Source organism: Lethenteron reissneri, chromosome 33, assembly GCF_015708825.2.
Source record: "Lethenteron reissneri isolate LAM-NWPU_2019-01 chromosome 33, ASM1570882v1, whole genome shotgun sequence".
NCBI classification, from domain to species: Eukaryota; Metazoa; Chordata; class Hyperoartia; order Petromyzontiformes; family Petromyzontidae; genus Lethenteron; species Lethenteron reissneri.
The window spans coordinates 1,310,448-1,329,954 of record NC_083811.1 but is presented as its reverse complement, the minus strand read 5'-3'; the positions used below and the strand labels follow the sequence as shown (position 1 = coordinate 1,329,954).

The 19,507-nt window shown below is 52.6% G+C and overlaps 1 protein-coding gene across 2 annotated transcripts in view; it reads right to left on the bottom strand.

Moving 5' to 3' along the window:
* Positions 1-246: 246 nt before the first annotated feature.
* Positions 247-19,507, bottom strand: part of TBXAS1 (thromboxane A synthase 1) — a 32,648-nt gene continuing 13,387 nt past the window's right edge. The window contains exons 7-14 of one of the 2 annotated variants that reach the window (XM_061564229.1): positions 19,227-19,375; positions 18,401-18,531; positions 12,221-12,398; positions 10,506-10,708; positions 4,604-4,692; positions 3,552-3,689; positions 2,599-2,761; positions 247-526 (exon numbers count right to left, since the gene is read on the bottom strand). In XM_061564229.1, the coding sequence (XP_061420213.1) occupies positions 434-526; positions 2,599-2,761; positions 3,552-3,689; positions 4,604-4,692; positions 10,506-10,708; positions 12,221-12,398; positions 18,401-18,531; positions 19,227-19,375 (1,144 nt within the window). In that variant the 3' untranslated portion in view covers positions 247-433. The remainder of the gene's footprint in view (positions 527-2,598; positions 2,762-3,551; positions 3,690-4,603; positions 4,693-10,505; positions 10,709-12,220; positions 12,399-18,400; positions 18,532-19,226; positions 19,376-19,507) is intronic. The other variant, XM_061564230.1, reaches the window with a different exon arrangement.

The following is a 19,507-nucleotide window of genomic DNA, read 5'->3' as shown; positions in this document are numbered from 1 at the left end:
GTCGCCATGGCAGTAAAAGCCAAAAACGGACACCGTCACCTCGGTCCCGCGAGTAACGATGCAGCCAACGACCCCGCCCCCCACACCCCTCCACACCCCCCCCTCCCCCACCACCCCCACACCACCCCTCCCCACACCACCTCCCCCACACCACCCCACACAACCCCCCCACACCCCTCCCACACCACCTCACACACCACCCCACACCCCCCCACACCCCCCCCCACACCCCCCCCACACCCCCCCACACCCCACACAGCATGACGTAAGATGAAGGGTGACACGTGACACAGAGGGCCATGCACAGAACACGACGGGTGACGCACAGAACATGACGGGTGACACACGAGACACTGAGGGTGACACGTTTGACACAAGAGGGTGTTCGTAGTCGTTCTTCACAGATGGACGCTGCCACGCGGTGCAGCACGCGTCAGTTCTTGCTGGGCTCTCCATTCGCCGAGATCCTCAGCATGATCGCGTCCTTGGGGCTCAGGGTGGTGAACGACTTGAGCTGCAGCGGGACCTGAGAGCAGAGATGAGGGTCACCCACGTCACCACGTGACCGAGACACGCGCCATCTCTCCCGCTCTCTCGCGGCCGCCATGCACACGCACAGCCCTTTGGTCAATCCACTGCTGGACGAGGACCCCTCCCCCCCCTTGCTGTATCGGCCACGGAGGCTGTTTGACCATACATCACCGGCGCCGGTCAGTGCGGGTTTGATCGAGACGCACACTGACAATCGGCACGAACGCCCACGCGACGTAGGCCTGTCGATGTTGGCTCGCCCCATCTCGACGTCGTCCTGGATGTGCACGGCAGTGGACGTGCGGCTGATTTCACGAGTCATAGGAAACATGAATTGGTGCATCGAACAAAACAGTTCGTGAGTACTCAGAACAAGATAATAGAGCTTTAGTGAATAGTTTAAAGAAGTTAGCTGTTCATCGGCGCGGTGATGTGGGCCCAGCGGTAGCGGGTTCGCCGCTTGTTGCCGAGGTTCGTGGTTGGAATCCGGCAGGCCACCCTGGTCATCACTGCGAGCGTATTCACCATGCAATACTCCGTGCAGTCAGCATCACAGTGGGAAATGGAGATCCCGTGACGTCGTGCGACACGTAGGGCCACTGTCTGCCGGCGTCACGGTATAAGTTTTGCCGAATTGGAAAAATGACACCGCATGTGGCTCAATCGTGATGACACATTGCAGCGTGGCTCCTGTCGGCCAAACTCCTGCAGGCCAGTGTCCGTGAATGACAGCACCTTCGTGAGAGCCTTGCACTGTGAGAGTGGCATGAATACCACATGTACTAAATTATTATTATTTACAACCAGAATACACCCCAATGTATATATACATATATAATATACATATTGTGCAAATTACATTGGGGTGACTCTTCTACAACTCATCATTTATTACGAAAATGAACACAACTATCCTCAGTATTGCCCCATATTAAAACAACACTTAGCCTACGTAGCCTAACAGAGGCAGCTTGTGAGAGGCCTTCATCCAGCAGTGGATTTACCGTGGTTGATCACAATGACGACGACTACGAAGCTGCGGCGTACACTTTGCTGGACGGCAGCGAATTGTTTTTGTGTTCCCACGAGTGCTTTGTACAACACGGCTGTCGCAATCCCAGGAACGTTATTTAAAATTAATAAAATAATCTCACGTTTGTCAAGCACTGTGCCTGCCGTGACATGTAGGCCACGGCGAGCATGAGTCACGCTACAAAGCAAATCCGAAAGCGATCATTCATTCGTTCACTCGCTCACATTCAGTCCCCGTGAAGTACACGGCTGCATCTCAACGATTCCACGTCCAAGGTGGAGGGAGAGGCCCTGGTGGCTCCTCAGGGGGTTCAAGGCTGCTGAGCCGGCTTCGCTAATAACATCCTGAGTCCGACTCAAGGTTTAGGTCGCCCAAGACTAAGCTCAAGTCATAGAGTGAAGCCAATTAAGGACCTCAATGTGGCCACCAGTGAACGCACCGACAGAAACCCCGCACGTCATGTAAAACAAAAAACGTGGTTTGCCGTTTAACTCGGCCAAAAGGCCAGCTCCAGGAGATTTAGTGCAAACGGTTTTTTAAGACATTCCCTAAAAACAATATTGAAAAAAGAGTCGGCTTTAGCCTTTCCTGCAAGAATACAGGAGGTGTTAAGATGTTCAAACACCAAACAAACACCTATTGCGAGGCATCAAGTGTTCATTAACCACACAATGCTCGTGGCAAAACATGAAAAAATAACACTAAAAACAACATATGCATTATCCTTTGTAACAAATTGGCCTGCACCAGAGAGAGCCTCTTGTCATTGCCTTGTCTCACCACCAGTGTTAGTAGACCAGGAAACAACGCCAAGAGTCCATCAGCAACAAGACCATGCAAAAATAAATCAAAGCATTAACAGCTCGGGTTGGGAGCCGTTACATCGATAGGACCTTTTGTTGTTGTTGCACCCAGCAAGCTCATCCTGCGTTGTCGCTTGCTGCTCTTGCCCCGCACCTCCGATGAGCACGGTTGGCTACGTACGGTGCAAAAGAAGTTCAACGTACACACACATACACGGGGCGCGTCCGCACCTGCGTATCGGGCGTCATGTGGAAGGTGAACCTGTGCAGCAAGCGCACGAGCGCCACCTTCGTCTCCAGCAGCGCCAGGCGCATGCCGATGCAGTTACGTGGCCCTGCGCCAAACGGGAGGTACACGAACGGGTGGCGTGCCGCCTTCTCCTCCGCGGTGAACCTGCATCGTGCACGCACACGCGAACACACACACGCGCGCACATGCACGCACACACGGGCGCACATTAAAAGAGAAAACTCCACAATGTAACCTTAACAGGCTGTTGGGGCAAGTGCCGTTAGCGAGAACCGATGAAGGCCGGCACGGCACACGAGTGGGTGGGTGGGGAGGCCTTCATCCAGCAGTGGATTGACCATGGCTGATGATGACGATGACCTATTTATTTGTTTCGTCTGTAACGGATAGAGCAGCGTGTTTCGTGAACGTGGCGCTTCGAGTGGCAGATTGGACTCGACTTTACTCGCTAAAACCTCGCCAGGGGCAGCTTTGCCCGGGCGGCTAGCTGCTAGCCTGGCATCGTGGCAGCTTTGAACTTTGCAAGCGACCTGGCCACAACATTTCTAGGGTCCAAATACTTTAAATGCATGATGTTATATTTTTTGTTCTTTCGGTAAAGTCACGTAGAAGGGAAATAATAAAATAATATTAATATAAAATTTTTTGTTTTATATTAATATTATTTTATTATTTCCCTTCTACATGACTTTACCGAAAGAACCAAGAATATGAATCCCTGCAGTTACAAAAGCTTTAAATCAAGATTTAATGCGTGATGTTGTTTCTTAATGTGGTGGGAAAAACCGGAGGACCCGGAGAAAAACCCACACGACCACGGGAAGAAGACGCAAACTTCAAAAGTAGAGCAGGCGTCACGGTAGGGATGGAACCCACGACCTTCCGCATATTAGGCGAGCTCGCTAACATCTCCGGGCAAGCGCGGCTCACTCGCCTCTCGGGGATGAAGCGGTCGGGCTCGGGCCAGTACTGCGGGTCCCGGTGCAGCACGCTCACCGGCACCTCCACGTGCGTCTTGGCCGGGATGCGCACCCCCTTCACCACGCAGTCGCGCAGCGCCTCGCGTCCAAACCTGGCAACGAGCGAGCGCCAACCGCGGTTGTTTTTGCTTCTAAAGTTGTTCAATTTTGGATTACGCACAGCAGCAATCATCCCCCCCCACCCCATCGGCTACTTACTGGCAGACTAATGACCGTTTGCAGGCCAGGTGCTGAGCACACCTTGTGTAGCACAGGGACAGCTGCCCGTTCAAATGTGTTGACACGAGATGTGATGCCAAGCCGCTCTGAGACGCCCCGGAGAAACGAGTTGTTCTCGCGATTCAAGTTAAACGTGCAGCCCTGCAATGTCATGCTCGTGCCACCGCTGGCAGAAGCAGCCTCCACGAGAGGGACCAAGTTGAGCCCAGGAACTGGGACACAATTTAATTGTGGGCGGCTGCAAGCTGGAGCCAAACCCAGAAGCTCAGCAGTGGTAGCTGGAGTGCTCCGAGCCCTAGACCACCTGGCTACCTCATCATAGATCAATTCTGTGGCTGAGCGACAATGGTGTTTTATGTACATCTCTTAAATGTTAACGCCTTTTTGTGTCGTTTTGTTCGTAACGCATCCCAGAGGTTTTGAAACGCGACACATTGCTTTAATACGCGCCACTAATTCCAAGGCGTTATCGCAAACCAATGTGTTTGGGCATCGAGACCATTGGGCTTCGAGACCAACGATGAAGATGACAATATCGATGACGGTGGCGATTCGGACAAGACTGAACGCCTGCCATCGCTACGGTTTACGGCTGACAGAGGTCCTGAGCTTTCCAACCGGGGCAACTCTCTGTGATGAATCACCCACCCCGTGCAATTACAATCACTGTCAAGGAGCGGGGCCTCTATGTAAATGAGGTCTATATGCGGTCTAATGAAGCTGCCCCAAGCCAAGACGTGACATGCGCCTTGTCGGAAGGACAGGTGAATGGACGGTGACTTCGTACCGCAGCCCTGGCGGGTAGAGGCGCAGAGTTTCCGAGATGACCATGTCCAGGTACGTGAGCTGCTGGATGTTGTCGTAGTCGGGTTCTTTCTGACAAGACAAAGACAAAGATCCCCCGTATAGCCTTAACAGACAGTTGGGGAAAGGGCAGTTAGCGAGCGCCTATGAAGGCCGTCATGGCACACGAGAGGGTGAAGTGTGAGTGTCTAAGTGCAGGCACTTCCACCGAGCCTTCCACGTTCTGCCGCTGGCACGAGGGCCGCTCCAGCTGTGACCCCCGCGAGCGCCGTGGCTAAATCGAACGCGCGCCTTCAACAGTCCCCGACAGCGGCGTCACCACCGTCGTTGGCAAAATCGGAGAGAGCGACAAGGTGGGGGTTGATGATGAAGAGGAGACGCACATGTGTAAAAAAATTTTGCACAAAAAGGACAATAAATACGATGAGACAAGAACTCGCGGAGAATAACAACAGAGGCTGGTGACTGCGTAAGGCCGGCAGGTGGCGATGTCAGCTTGCTGCTCACACGTCTCTGTTGTGGATATTGGGCCCAAAAGTGAACCGAGGAAGTAAGCATGCAACTTTTAGTGTCAGCACGTAAGGGTAGCAACTTCGTAAAACGAGGCACTTCCTCGACACGTACAAATACATCGTCACCATCAACCACTGCCTACCCACTGCTGGATGAAGGCCTCCACGTGCCATCACCATTCCTCGCAGGCCAGTGCCGCTATGATCCGTCTCAACTCCCGCGCGTAAACCGATCTCATCGCTCCATCTCCATGCTTCCCCTCCTTTGGCTGCTATTCCGTTACCAGTCTCGTCCCACCGGTCATCGTCCCGTCTAGCGAGAGATGCGTCCTGGCTAAGCCCATTTACAAAAAAGTATACAACATAACAAAGAGAAAGATACCCCGTAGAGACTTAACAGACTTTGGGGGCAAGTGCTATTAGCGAGCACCTATGAAGGCCAGCACGGCTCACGAGGGGGTGGGTGGCCAGCACCACGCCCGGCCGCCTTTGTCTCTCCAATGTTCATATTTGATTAAAAAAAATTTGAATGTACATAATACTTGGTGCTGCTGCTGCTGCTCCATTGGCAGTGGTGCACAAGTACATATAACGACACATTTGTCAATAACATCATGGCCTTAAAAATAAAAAGTATAGAAATGGTAACAAATCTTCACAGCCCAGAGGCCAAGTGCAGTCCAACTGTGCTCTCGGTTTAATGTCACGGTACAATGAACGCCCATTGCTAACTTTGGCAGATGATTTAGTGCTCTGCAAAAGTCAGGGATTTTTATACTTTTGGTTTCATTGACTCCCCCCCAACCCCACAGCAGATCTACCCATAAAGGGTTTGTCTGCTACTCAATAACTACTATGAGTGTACTTATTCATATTCCAATTTAAAAAACAAAAAACTGTTCATCAGGAAACATTAAAAAAATGTCTCACCAGGCCCCGTTAAGTTCATTCCCCAACTCTTACTGCGCTGTAGCTGCTCACCACGATCTATACATGCTCTGATCGTGGCATTGTCTTTGTGATGTTCGCCATTTGGCGTCCTCTGGTCTGACACTGGTGAGACTGGGCCCTAAAGAAGGCTGTCTCTGGTGTGGGCCAATCAGAGGTTCAAAGACAATGCCATATATACTATCAGAGTATGTTTGCTCGCATCTTCACCACTGGTACATGTGGCTAATGCGAACTTGATTCCTTGCAAAAAGGTTTCTATTTTGTGTTTGAACATCTTAACACCTCCTGTTTAATTGCCAGAAGGCGTAAACCTATTCTTATGTTCTCATACTTTTATTGCCCAAAAACCTCATCGTGTGTATTTTTCCGTTTAAGGCCACGGTGTTATAGACGAAGAGTGCTCACAGTTGCAGAGAGCGGCGAGGCATCACCGCGTGGCGAAGTAAGAGGACGTCAGAGAACCACATCCGAGTTCTCATCTATCCACACCGTGGGATACTGCAATCCTCGCACTCCCTGCTACGAATGTTTCCCCGCGTGACAAACGGAGCATTGCGTCATCCTCAAAGCTGCAAATATGTGGAATTAAGCGAAAACGAAATATAGCATCATTGTTTTTTTACGTAGCCATTGGTGACCGGGCTGAGATGATCAACTCGCTACAATCCAGCACCTCTTCTTTTTCTAAACAGTGGGGGGGGGGGGGGGGGGCGATTGCCTGGATTTTTTTTTACAACTTTGGTGCGACCGGCTCAGCGCTCTGACCCAGTTCTCAGGCCCCCGACACAACCGGCCGCGTCGTGTGCGGTCGCCTCCACTGCTAGCCTGTTGCAGAGATTCCATCGCGGGCAAAGCGAGACGCCGACCCGGATTTCTCACGGGGTTTGGGCGCGAGGGCACGACAATGCGAGGGTGCGCCCGGGGTCTGGTGGCGGTGTCCCGCGAGGGAGTCTGACACCCCCCACCCGAGCACGCCCCCCCCGCCCTTGCCCTCTCCCCTCTCTCTTTGTTCCCCCGCGTGCCTTCACTGCACCCCGCCATCTGTCTCGCCGGCCCTCGCACGAGGATGACCAAACGCGCGATCGCCACGCAGCAGCCACCGAGACGCCGTTTCATCCGAGTTGCCGCTAAGCGCCGCAGTCGCGGCAGACGAAGTCTCGCCACGGCTAACGCATCGGAGACTTTACCGAGAGAACCAAGAATATGAATCCCTGCAGTCACGAAAGCTTTAAATCGAAATTTAACGGCTACTTAATTTTTTTGCGCGAGCAAAGTGACAGCCTCCCATCTGGCGCGTTGCCGTGCACCCACAAACGCCCCACAAAGCAGCTGGTAAAATACAGCCGGCGTTGATTTTTTTTGTCGGCAAACAAAAGAGGTACAAATTGGCGGCGCGTTAACAGCGATAGTCGACGCGGCGGAGGGGCGACGTGGCGGGCCCCAGCTCGCTGCCAACGCCGAAACTTCGTCTTCCACGTGGAAGAGCTCCGTGAGCCACGGCAGCTCCGCTCAAACCGCGAGGCCAGAGGAGGCGACGCCGTTTACGAATTCATTCCCTCTTTTGTCTTTTTATTTTCGTAATACGCAACGCATCCCCCCCCCCCCTCCCCTTGACTCAAAACATAAACACACACACATCACACACACGTCTAAATTCACGTTAATTTTCGTCTGAGCCCCGAGGACACAATGACCGGGAGATTTTAATTAGGACAGGAGGCGCGGAGTGCAGCCGCCGTCAGACGGAGGCATTAAAATGCTAATGAGCAGCTGTGGACAGGGGGAGACGCGGGGGCAGCTGCTCCTCGGCAGGAGGCGTCGCGGCCCAACGCAGCCGCCCAAGCCGCCACCGCAACCGCCACGGCCGCCGATCTCTAGCGCCGGCCCGCTCACACACACGCGCGCACGCACTGGCAGCCGGCATTATTGGACGGCGTGCCGGTTGCCCCTTCTTAGCACCCTGGCACCGAAATAAAACGCCGGGACTAATTTAAAGCTGTGCTTTTTTCGTTGTCCGCGGCGTGCGGGCGCACACGTGCGACGGTCGCCGGCGGCAGGAGAATTTTGGCCGTCGTCATCCGAGGACGTCGATCTCAGCATCGCCGTGGACCCGCGGTGCTATTGGCAGTACGGCTTCAGGGCCACGGGCAGGGCTTACGGCCCGGTCTGCCTCCGCTCGGGTGCTCGGACGAAGACGATTCCCTGTGGTTTGCGAGATGAGCGGCGATGACAGTTTTGGCGACGGCACTGGTGGCTGTTATTTCGAGGATCGAGGGTAAGCTGTGTTATTGTTAGATCGGCGTGGCATGAGAAGATCACTTGGGAGGACACCCGTGTTATTAATCTGCCATTCACCTTGGTTTATTGACCGGTAAGGCCACTCTTGATATTGCCTACAAAAAAACTAAAGTCAAATTGATTCACCTGCTGGCTGAGCAATGAGGCAGCAGTGATCTCCTGTATATAACCCTGAGCCTGTGGTGGAAAATCCACGTTCCTCTGGTAGGGGCAAGTCTATCCAGAGTCAACCCCCAGGGATGATGGGCAACCTTCGGATAGGTAGCCGCTCACATATATCCTGCTGAGCACCAGACCCGGTCAAAGAGCCTGCCTCAATATCCACACCAAATACAAAGATCCCCCGTACAGCCTCAACAGACTGTCGGAGCAAGTTCCGTAAATGAGCATCTATAAGGGGGTTGGGGCTAGCAACCCGCCCGGCCGCCTTTGTCTCCCCAATTGGGATGTTCACCACACACTGCACCGGGTACTCTTTGAGGCTTTCTCCCCCCACTGCCTCAAGCCTCCTCTGTCCCAATTCAGGTTTTCAGTAATTTTCTTTTGTACATTTGTGTTGCTGTAGCAACCGGCGTAGTAACCAGGTCCCCATCGGAAACGAGCGGGTATTGCCCAATCGGGGTGGGGGGGGGGGGGTATCACCAGTGCCACAATAAAACCTCACCCCACGTTGCCACGGAGGCATTCGCTGAGCCGCGCCGGCGGTGTCGGCTACAGTGCCGCTGCCCCGACTCCACGTCGCTCTACAACGGCGGGCTCAGCCGGGCCACGCGGTGTCCGGTTACCCGTGTGTCTGCGCGCTGACGCCCGCCCCCCCCCCCCCCCTGGCACACATAATGCGGACGCACAAAACGATGAAGGGGGACAGCGACGGGGGACGGGGGGCGGGGGGGGGGAGGCCGAGACGCCGGCGCAGGGCACGGCTCCGCGTCCGCCACTTGAGGGACCGCACCTGCGCCGGACAACAATGGGAGCCGTCATCGTCCCGGCGAAACTCGAGAGCGAGGAGGAGTGAGCGAGGAGGAGTCCACTTTTTCACCCCCCCTCCCTGTACCCCCCCCTCTACCTCCCCCCACCTCGGCCCTCGAGCCATCCTCCCGACCGCTGCCGTCACTCGCCAGGGCGGGAGGAGTCGCCCCGCGGCTTTGTCTCTCGCGCCGGCTCGCGTTACCCAAATCCCTGGTGTCATCGGCTGTTGTGGCCGAGAGCAATGAGAAAACGCCGTTTGGGAGTCGTAGGAGGAAAAACAAAAAAGTCACAAAAGAATCAAGCGGGGCAGGCGATTAGGTTCCAAAGGCAGCCATTGAGCAGGTGGCTCTCACGGGCTTTGCGGGAGATAACGAGGGGTGGGTGGGGTGGGTGGGGTGCGATTAGGGAGGAGCGTCCGCAGAGTGTCCGGCGGCACGGCGATGCAGGTGTGCGTACGTGTGTGGACTGCGGGTGGCGTGGCGCCTACGGTTTGCCACGTGTCCCGGTTTTTTCCCAGCACCTGTCCCCTTATCGGGGCAGCGGCCGCTGTGCTGCGAAATCTGTTAAAAGTCTTCGCGGGACAATAAAGGCCCTGGTCTTTGTCAGTCGCGTCGTAATCCTACACCGCTCGAGACGGTGCTTTTACCCGTAACCCTCCATGTTACTACGGCGCTCGGGGAAGTAAAACGCACTCCAAACCTGGGCCCGGTGTGTCAATAAAATGACATACAGATCTGGTCACACACAAAGACAAAAACCCCTCGTACAGCCTCAACAGACTGTTGGGGCAAGTGATGTTAGCGAGCACCTATGAAGGCCTGTAATGGCACACGAGGGAATGAGTGGCCAGCACCACGCCCGGCCGCCTTTGTCTCCCTCGAGTCTACCTTATGGGGAGGCCCAGGACCGGTTCAGATAATCGTCACGGATGTTGGCCGTGAGTGGGAATCGAACTCGGGTCTGCCGGGTTCGTAGCTCAGCGCGCTAACCGCTGCACACAGAGCGTCTTACAATCCAGAGAATGCGGAAGTTGTCCGCCTCTTCCACCGTTTTCTCCCCACGATTCCGTCCCCGCGGTGTTTGTGCCACGGGGGGTGTGGCGCACGACCCCGAGTGGGCACCGCGCTGCGTGCCAGTGTGCGTGCCGGCACGTACGTGCTGCTTGTAGAAGCCCATGATCTCCTCGCGCAGGCGTGTCTGGCAGACGGGGTTCGTGGCGAGCAGGTACGAGACGAAACCAAGCGTGTTGGACGTCGTCTCGTAACCGGCCACGAAGAACAGGAAGGCCTGGCCCAGGATATGGTCGTCCGTCAGGGTGTGCTTGTGGATGCGCCTCCCGATGGGGCCTCCTTCTGCTGCTGCCGAGGAGGGAAGACACGTTAGACACGCGGCACAAAACGTCCGACGTTTCGCCGTCACGCGCGCCGGGTGCTTCTTCAGGAACTCAAGGATTCCTGAGGAGCAAAACGTCGGACATCGTGCCGCCGGACAATATGCGGCACGACCCGGAAAAACCTGTCGGAGAGCCGTAAAGAGCTGCCGATAAACGTGCACGCACGCACATACGCACGCACGCACATACGCACGCACGCACACCTCTCATCCCATGGGAGCCACAGTTTACCGCTCACTCGTAGGCCGCTCTCTAAATTTATCCTCGGGAAAGGAAAAAACAACTATTCTTGTGAAGCCACACACCTGCGTGTTTCCCAGCAGCCGAGGTGCGCACGTACAGGTGTCAGATGGATTCAGCTGCATTCTGGGTAAGGGGCCGTCAAGGGAATTGGTTGTTTTTGCTGAGCAACTAATTAGTGAGGCGTTTCCCTTGACTTGTTTTGCCAAAAACAAGTCAACCTGTACAGACAAAAACTATCCCTCCCCTGTCCCTGCTCACTCCTGCGATGCTCACGTGCCCCGTCCTTGCACAGCAGTGTGCTTTGTGGGTGAATTTAGACAGCACGTAAATCCACGTCACATCGTTGTATCGTAACAACGTTCTGTATACGTACGCCACTTTAGTCAATCCACTACTGTGTGAGGGGCTTCTCCACACAGTGCGGTCATTGGGGTTATATTTGACCATACTTCACCACGCTGGTCAGTGCGGGCTGGTGAAGGTGAGGCAGACAGATGTTGAAACATGGCACGGTACAACAATGGATTTTGCTGCACTGCCCCGTGCCGTAGCATAGTGCAAGACACGTGGGAAATTAAAAACTCTCACACGTGTACGAGTGTGGTCACCCAGAACACAATCATGGAACAAATAACGACCCAGTGGCCGATTCACAAACAGGAAGGAGGCATCGTCATCATCATCACATCAGCGATGCACCACTCTGCTACTCCCGACGCAATGATTTGGCTCAACCACCTCAACGTGAATTTATAAGAATTAGTTTTCCCCCTTTTTTCTGGCAAAACTGAAACCTTTTTTTACAAGGAATCATGTCTGCATTAACCACGATACTTGTGGTCTCGCGTCCTCTGATCTAGCACCGTTTGAGACGAGGCTCAAAAGAAAGCTGCCTCTGGTGTGGACCAATCAGTTTCAAGGACAATGCATATATTATCAGAGTGTGTTTTTGTTTGCATTCTGACCACAAGAATTCTGGTTAATGCAGACATGACTCCTTGTAAAAAAGTTAAAGTTTTGTTGCCAGAAAAAAGGGGAAAACCCAATTCTTATATTTTGGTACTGGCAAGGGAGGTCCCATGATGTGAATTTACAGTCGCTGCTTTACATCACCATCAGCCATACAAAAGAAGAATAATGGCAAAAACCACTTTAGGTGAGGAACATCTTTGCCCATATCCCTCTCCTCCGCGTTGCTCCGACATTTTCACTGCACACCGACGGCCTCACGCACCCCGAGTGCCGGAGTCGCCCCCTGCTCCTGCTCCTCCTTCTCCATCGGCCACGCTCCGGGCGGCCGCGTCTCCGTGGCTCGCCTTGGAGCCCTCCGCGTCTCCTCCGTCGCCACCACCCTGGCCCTCGGGCGCCACCTCTCGTGCATCGAGCATCAGCTGCAGGAAGTCGCGCCGCCTCTGCGCGCCCACACGGAGAGCCTCTCGTCGTTATCTTGAACACCCTTTGGGTTTGGCGCCTCCACACGCACCGCCGCACGCGAGGGTGAAGTATAAATTACGCCTGACGATGATGATGATGGTGAAATCAAGGAAGCGGGTATCAAGTCACAGCCGGGTGGTTCAGCGGTAATAAAAATGAAAACAAAAACATCAGGCAATCTGTAGTATGCACAACAATGGAAACGAAGTTAAACATCAACTTTTTTTTGTTACGGGGGAGCAGGGTTGCTCAGAGGTCAAAGCGCTGAGCTGGCAACGCTGAGGTCACAGGTTTGAAGATAGGCTCCAGTCGCCCGTTGATCAACCGGGTTCTCAAAATCAGCGGAATTGATTGCTGTGGCCTGGTTGCCAATAACCGCAAATAATAACTAAATAAATCACACTTTATTTCCCTTAACTTGGTCCAATTCCGCCTGTAAGCATGACAAAATATGGGGTTGACTGCCATGCAATTAATCATTACTTGGAGCAGGAAGGGTGGGAAAGCATGCCCTGCGATGTAAGATGCAAAATAATCATAACCAGCGCGGTCCACAACCATACAGGCTCGGGAACAAAACAACGTCTGGGAAAAAAGACCGGAGCCAGTTGGTCTCGTCGCAAACAGCGTTTAAAACTAAACAATGTTTTATCTTACCAGGTAAGGCCCACTGAGCTATATCACTCTTTTTCAGAAGCGACCTGGTCATCACAAATGATAGCTCAACAAAGTCTGCGGGTTTGCCGTCCCCGTTTTCACGGGTCATCAACGTCGGGCGGTGCAAACTCGCCCCAAGTGGGCGCAATGAGACGCGGCGCGGCCACCAGGTCCCGGCCAGCGGCCGGCTTCTCCGTGGGGCTGCGTGCATGCCCTGGCCTCGTTTTGAGCGGCTCCACAAGCCGCAAAACCAGCAGCCACACAAAGACAGGCAGTCCAGCACAAAATAGCCGAGTCCTATTTCACAAAAGTCCTAGAAGGCTCGGACGCTACGTTTTTTTCACCCCAGCACTGATTCATTCCCCAAATGCTGGAACCCGTGTAAACATGCGCAGCCCGTGCGAGTAATTTATTTTACTTCAGGAATGTGCGAGTTTGTGCCAGCGGTCGCCCGCGTGGTCAGCCTCTCCCACCAGCCCCGGCCAGGCAGCGGACAGCCAGCCCAGCGTTACAAAATCCCATACAAATGAAAATTAAATTGTTGCCTTTTTTCGGTAAACAAAGGGGGCATTATCATCACTATGCCGACCGCCGCGTCCCCACCCCCAGACGGCGACGCGGGCTGACATATGGCCGGGCGCCTCTCACAAGCGAGCGTGTGTGCGGGCCGCTCGCTTGCTCACTCAAGAGTGTTTGCGCGCGTCCATCCGTCCGTGTGTGCACGTGTGGACGCGGGGACAAGCGAGCCCCTCTCCTCTCCGTGTCCCCACACACCACCACCCCCACCACCCCCACACACTCCGACCTCCCCACCGCTCCACTTCACACACAAAAGCGTCGGTTTGTTTTCAGAGCTGCCGAGGCCCCCGCGAATGAAAGCTCCGTGGCGTAAATGTGAGCGGCGTGAGACAGTTCGGGTCAGGCTCCGACGCACGGACACAAAGACAAAGATCCCCCGTGTAGCCTACACACACTGGCGGGGAAAGTGCCGTGAGCGAGCGCCTGTGAAGACGCACTCACGCAAGCACGTGGCTACGCCGACCACCCACGTGTCGTCAAAACAACGCCGGCTTGCGGGACGTACGGCCATCGGTCACGAAACACTCCTTGTTGCATCGATGGTCCCTTCGCATGTTGCTACGATTTTTGGGATCCGTCAGTCTTACGAGTGTGATTGGCGAGCCTCTTCCTAAATATGCTTCAGCCATTTAATACGACCATCATCATCATCAGCAGCAACTGTCAATCCACTGGTGGATTAAGGCCTCCCCAATCCGTCGTTATCTCTCACAATACTGCAATATAAAGAGTCAAGCCAATATCATATTTTACAATAAATATAAGGCTTTATACAGTCTGTAAAAAACATACCTGGCTTGCTTTGTTGTGTATATATATATAATCCGTATTTGACGCGTGGGAACAGCTGGACCCTGCTATATATGTATGTATGTTGAACTTCTTTCGTACCGTACATAGCAAGCTGTGTTAATTGGAGGTGTGTACTTAGTGAGGCTTTCCTTGACAAACTGTATTATTTTAAAGCATCTCAACGGGTATCTAGATTCCGTTGAAACAAATTACCATTGTGGAAGTATACTCTCCTGCAATTTGTGATAAGAAAACATTGATATTTAAAACATTTGTATGGATCGTGGCAGGCGGATGCGAGAAGGTCAATGTGCGCCCAGATCATCCCTCCTGCTGCTTATCTGAAATCAGAGACTCTGTGAGACAGACAGGCGGGCAGACAGGCTCCACAACGAGCCCGCCAAGGTCACATCATGACACTCACCACGTCCACACACCACACAGGCACACACACTGACCACGTCCACACACCACACAGACATACACACTCACCACGTCCACACTCCACACACCACACACACACACTCACACCACGTCCACACTCCACACATCACTCAGCCATCCACACTCACCACGTCCACACTGCACACACACGCATGCAATCACACAACACCACACAGACGGACACATGCAGACCATGTCTCAACACTAAACACACGCACACTCCCACAAAACCACGCAGACACACACACCACATCCAAACTCCAAACACCTAAATCCATACAACCACAAACGCACACGGACACGTGCGCACACATGCGCATGCTCCCAAGCCATGCCACCCCAATGTGTGTAACCAACACAAAGGTTACTGTAACTGATAAGTAACTAATGTGCTGAAAAATGTAAGCGAGAGCCACTGACCCAAGGTCAGGCAGATTAAAGGTGAACAACCCCCTCAGCGCTGGGTGTCTCTGAGTTGTGGGCCCCCTGAAGGGGCCCTGCAAGAGCTCGACCCCTAGGCGGGGGTCCTCTGGGGTCCTCATGAGATCACGCTCTGACTTTCCTTCCCAGTGCCCTTACTCACTGAAGTCTGCTGAGAAAAGGCGACAGGTGGCTTCAAGGCACTGATGAACACAACAAGAGGAGGCTCTCTGATCAACAGAGAAAAGCCAAAAGTCGTTTCCTGCTCAGTTGAGTACTGCAAAGGGTTCTCATCTCCCATCTACATTTGCCATGAGCCAGTCGTGGGAATTCCACATCCCCCTACGCTGGGGTGAATCTATTCATAAAACAACACACGGTTGAATTCCCCATAAAGTGCTACTCATTATGTCGAACACAGAGATATGATGGGCTGAGTTAACACCCCAACCAGGATTTTAACCGCTGAGCCACATCGCCAGAATGTCGATGGACACGACAGAAACTCGCAGGTATAACACTGCAAGAAGAATAATGTGCAATGCAATGTTGCATCTTTATTCGAAATTTACTTATCCAGAAAAGCCTCACCGAGTCTCACAAACTGTTCTCTTGAGGGTACTGCATTGGGATGTGTAGCCAATTCCTTATTTTAAGAGAGAACCCGCATGTACAAGGAGGTAAGAAATGCCTGTAAAGATCCATTTGCTGTACTCCCATCTCCTTGCCCAGTGAGTTGTGATTCTTGCAAACCTGTGTGAGCCACCAATCATTGCCTCGAGAAATAAGTAAATTACAGGTGTGCGCTACCATGCCCGGCTATAGTTTTTTTCATCTGATAAAAAGTGGCTTTGTACTTAATTTGGCCTTTTCTGGCACTGAGAACAAAGATTGGGCACTCAATCACCTGCACAACAAAGGGCAAGGTCTTGTGATTGTTGTGGAAAGTTCCTTAAAGGACAATAAAGCCCTCTGCTGTCACTTGTGGGTCATTCACCAACTGACAATTAATCTCTGCTTTCATACTTAGTTATGAGAAAGGAAAAAGTTACACTTTGTGCATCGGAGCTGATATCACAACAATGATATAACTAACTTGCAGCACCTTGTGAATACACTGCTCGACGATGGCCTGCCAATGCCGTGTCAATCGTGGGGGCTGTTTGACCATACTTCACCACGCTGGTAAGTGCAGTTTGTAAAGTGGTAGCTCAGGACCGATTCGTATATCACTCGCCAATGATGTTGGCCATGCTGCCAATCAACGTTATCATTATCATGTTATAATTTGAAGAAAAACTAAACATCATATCAACAATGAAACACGTCTGTGTGTGCACCACACAATAAAAAATACGACCTTGCAAAGTCTGGCACAGCTGAGCTACAGACACAGCGAGTGATGCAGAAAACAGGTCGTGTGCTGTTGCAAAAGTTCATGTGGGGTTGCGTAAGTTTCACTCCTAGCGAAGAACAAAATAAACGCTCTCTCTTTCGTTAGTGGGAATTACAAATAAAAAAGAAATAATAAAAAACATAATAAACCCATGAGGACGCCGTGTTTCCTTGGAGCGTTGGGGCTGTGCCATTGTGGTTGATTTATATTTCTGACGCATTTGAAATAGGAAAAAAATTATATAACTCGTTAAATTCTGGTCGTCTCGCGAAAAACAAATCCGTGCAGTTTTCGTTCTGCGTGGATAAGCATGTGGCGACAGAGTACAGAAAGACCCCAGTTCACAACGTAAAACCTCGCGAAGAAACCCACCCCTTGCTGACGGGCAGCCATCAATAAATTCGCTCGTAACTTCTCCAAAAATGACACCCGCATCAGATTTTCGGCTTCAGAAAACCGTAGAGAGTAACTCCGAACGTGTGCACGTGTGCGAGCGGGCACAGCTGGCGCCGTACATTAAATTAGGCAGCGTGGCACATGGTGTTGACTGCTCTGCGGTGCGTTTTACGTAACGCAATTACTTATTTCGCACGAGCTTGAAAAACACGTCAGGCCATAAGCCGGAGCAATGACGAACTCGCAGCGCGTTTTCTACCGCCGGTTATAAATGGCAGTGGGGTGCGTCGGTGGGAATCGCTACCCTTTGAAGTGCATTCCCTAGGAGCACCCTTCAGCGGCAGACGGGAGGGGTTCCGCGCATGCGCAGCCACCTTTCAACTCTCTCTTCAAACCCCCCAGAGGGAAAAGGTGAATGAGCCACCTGTACGCATGCCCCTCTCACGCGTTTGTGAGCGAGAGCGTGCACTCGTTGTTGCCGAGCCGTCGGTGTGCGCACCACAAACTGCCTTCCACCCAGGCGACTTGTGTTTAATTCCTGACTGTGAGCAACAGAAGCCAATGATATATCATGCTTAGTTTACCCCAGATCAACTCAGAATTAAAATTAGTAAACGATTGGGAATTGCCAGGTGTATGACTGGTCACACTACTCTGTCTGCTTTTTGAGCTTTAATCGTTGCTCGCTAACAGCACTTTCCCCACGAGACTCCTGTGGGCTTATATTTAACCAGGTAAGTCCCACAGAGACTGAAGATTATATATATTTTTCTGTAATTGGGATGGTCCTGTAATTTGGATGTTTGGCAAATCCCATTAACAGGTATTTGTCTCTGTTTGGCAGGAGGTACCAGAGAAATGGAAGAAACCCCACACATTCGAGAGGATAACACTCAAAGCTCCACACAGACAGATTCAGGAATCTATTGTTGTACTTCCATCCTACAGCCACTTTGCAGCCAACCCTGCCCGACTTGGTAATCCCAGAGGCATTCTCTCAAACCGAGTACCAACTCGGCTCGACTGAAGAAGTTGTATTTGAAATTGTCGCCTGCACTGTACCCCACTCTCAAGGCGAACTCGGAAGAGAAAAGGACACCAAAAAAAGGGAAGCAATCCCAAAAATGCAAGTCTGTTGATCTCTTTTGCTCTAATGACTAAAACAGACACCAGCCCTGCCACCCCCACACTGCCATTTCTCACCAGCCCGCCACTTACCCATTCCCACCCCCACAGCTACCAATCACCAACACACCCGACCCACTGCTCACAACCCAGGGAGATCCGCATCATCACCTGCTCCGGGGGCTGCGCCTGTCGCATTTTGATGATGTCTTGGATGATGCGCTTGAAGAATCGGTTGAGCCGTTTTTGACGTTCGTTGGGCAGCAGGCGCATCAGTGGAATAAACACCGACGGGAAGGCGACTGTATGCACACAATTAACGCACGCGCGCACACGCGCACAAAGACAAAGACACAGGGAGTATGGGTGAATGGCCTTCGCGCGCACGAGAGCTCGCGAGAAGGCAAACACGAGCAGCGACGCGCACTCGCCACACTCGTTACCGACCGTCCGCGGCCCCTGCCATGGCCACCATGGAGCAGGGAATGTCCACGGCACGGGTCAAAATGTCACGACCCAAAGTGTGATTAAAGAAGCCATTAGGTTTATAACTGGGACGATACATCAACTCGATCAATAAATCAACGATTTTTTTTAGCAAATATTTTTTGTGTGAATTACTTGGGCCCATTTAAATATGATGGCCATCCTCACATACTGCCTCCCAAAGGCAGGAAACCCCCTGCAATGTCATGGGAATGCGAGGGCATCATCGCCTTGGCCGAAAAGGCTTACAGATTTAACACTTTAGTTTTTACCGTGAGATTATTGGCAATGACCCTTTGATCAATTTGGTCAGTTATCAAACGGTTGAGTCCCTTGCTAAATTTGTATTCATATCGGATATCCTTTACCAGATGCTAAGGTAACCACCCGCCACAGACAGATAGGCAGAGCTTCCACATGAACGCTTTCGACCTTAGTCGGAAGGCGTTTACAAAAAAATCAACGCGCTCGGGCCACAACGGCCGCAGTACTCGCATCACCACGAACGCACGGACGAGGAACATGGCGAAGCGGAAGAAGGTGAAGTTGAAGAAGAGGTGGGCATGGCGCACGAATGGGTCATCGGGGTTCCTCTGCGAGTCCACCTGCATGCCGAACGCTACGCTTGCGATTACGTCCATGCTGTAGCAGCCAAAGCACCTGTGAGATGGGATTGGGGGGGGGCAGCGGCACATCCCAGGCACACGCGCATGCACAAACACGTGCGCACGCACAAACACACGCGCACACACGCACACACGCACACACTCCATATCATTTACCAGTTTTGCC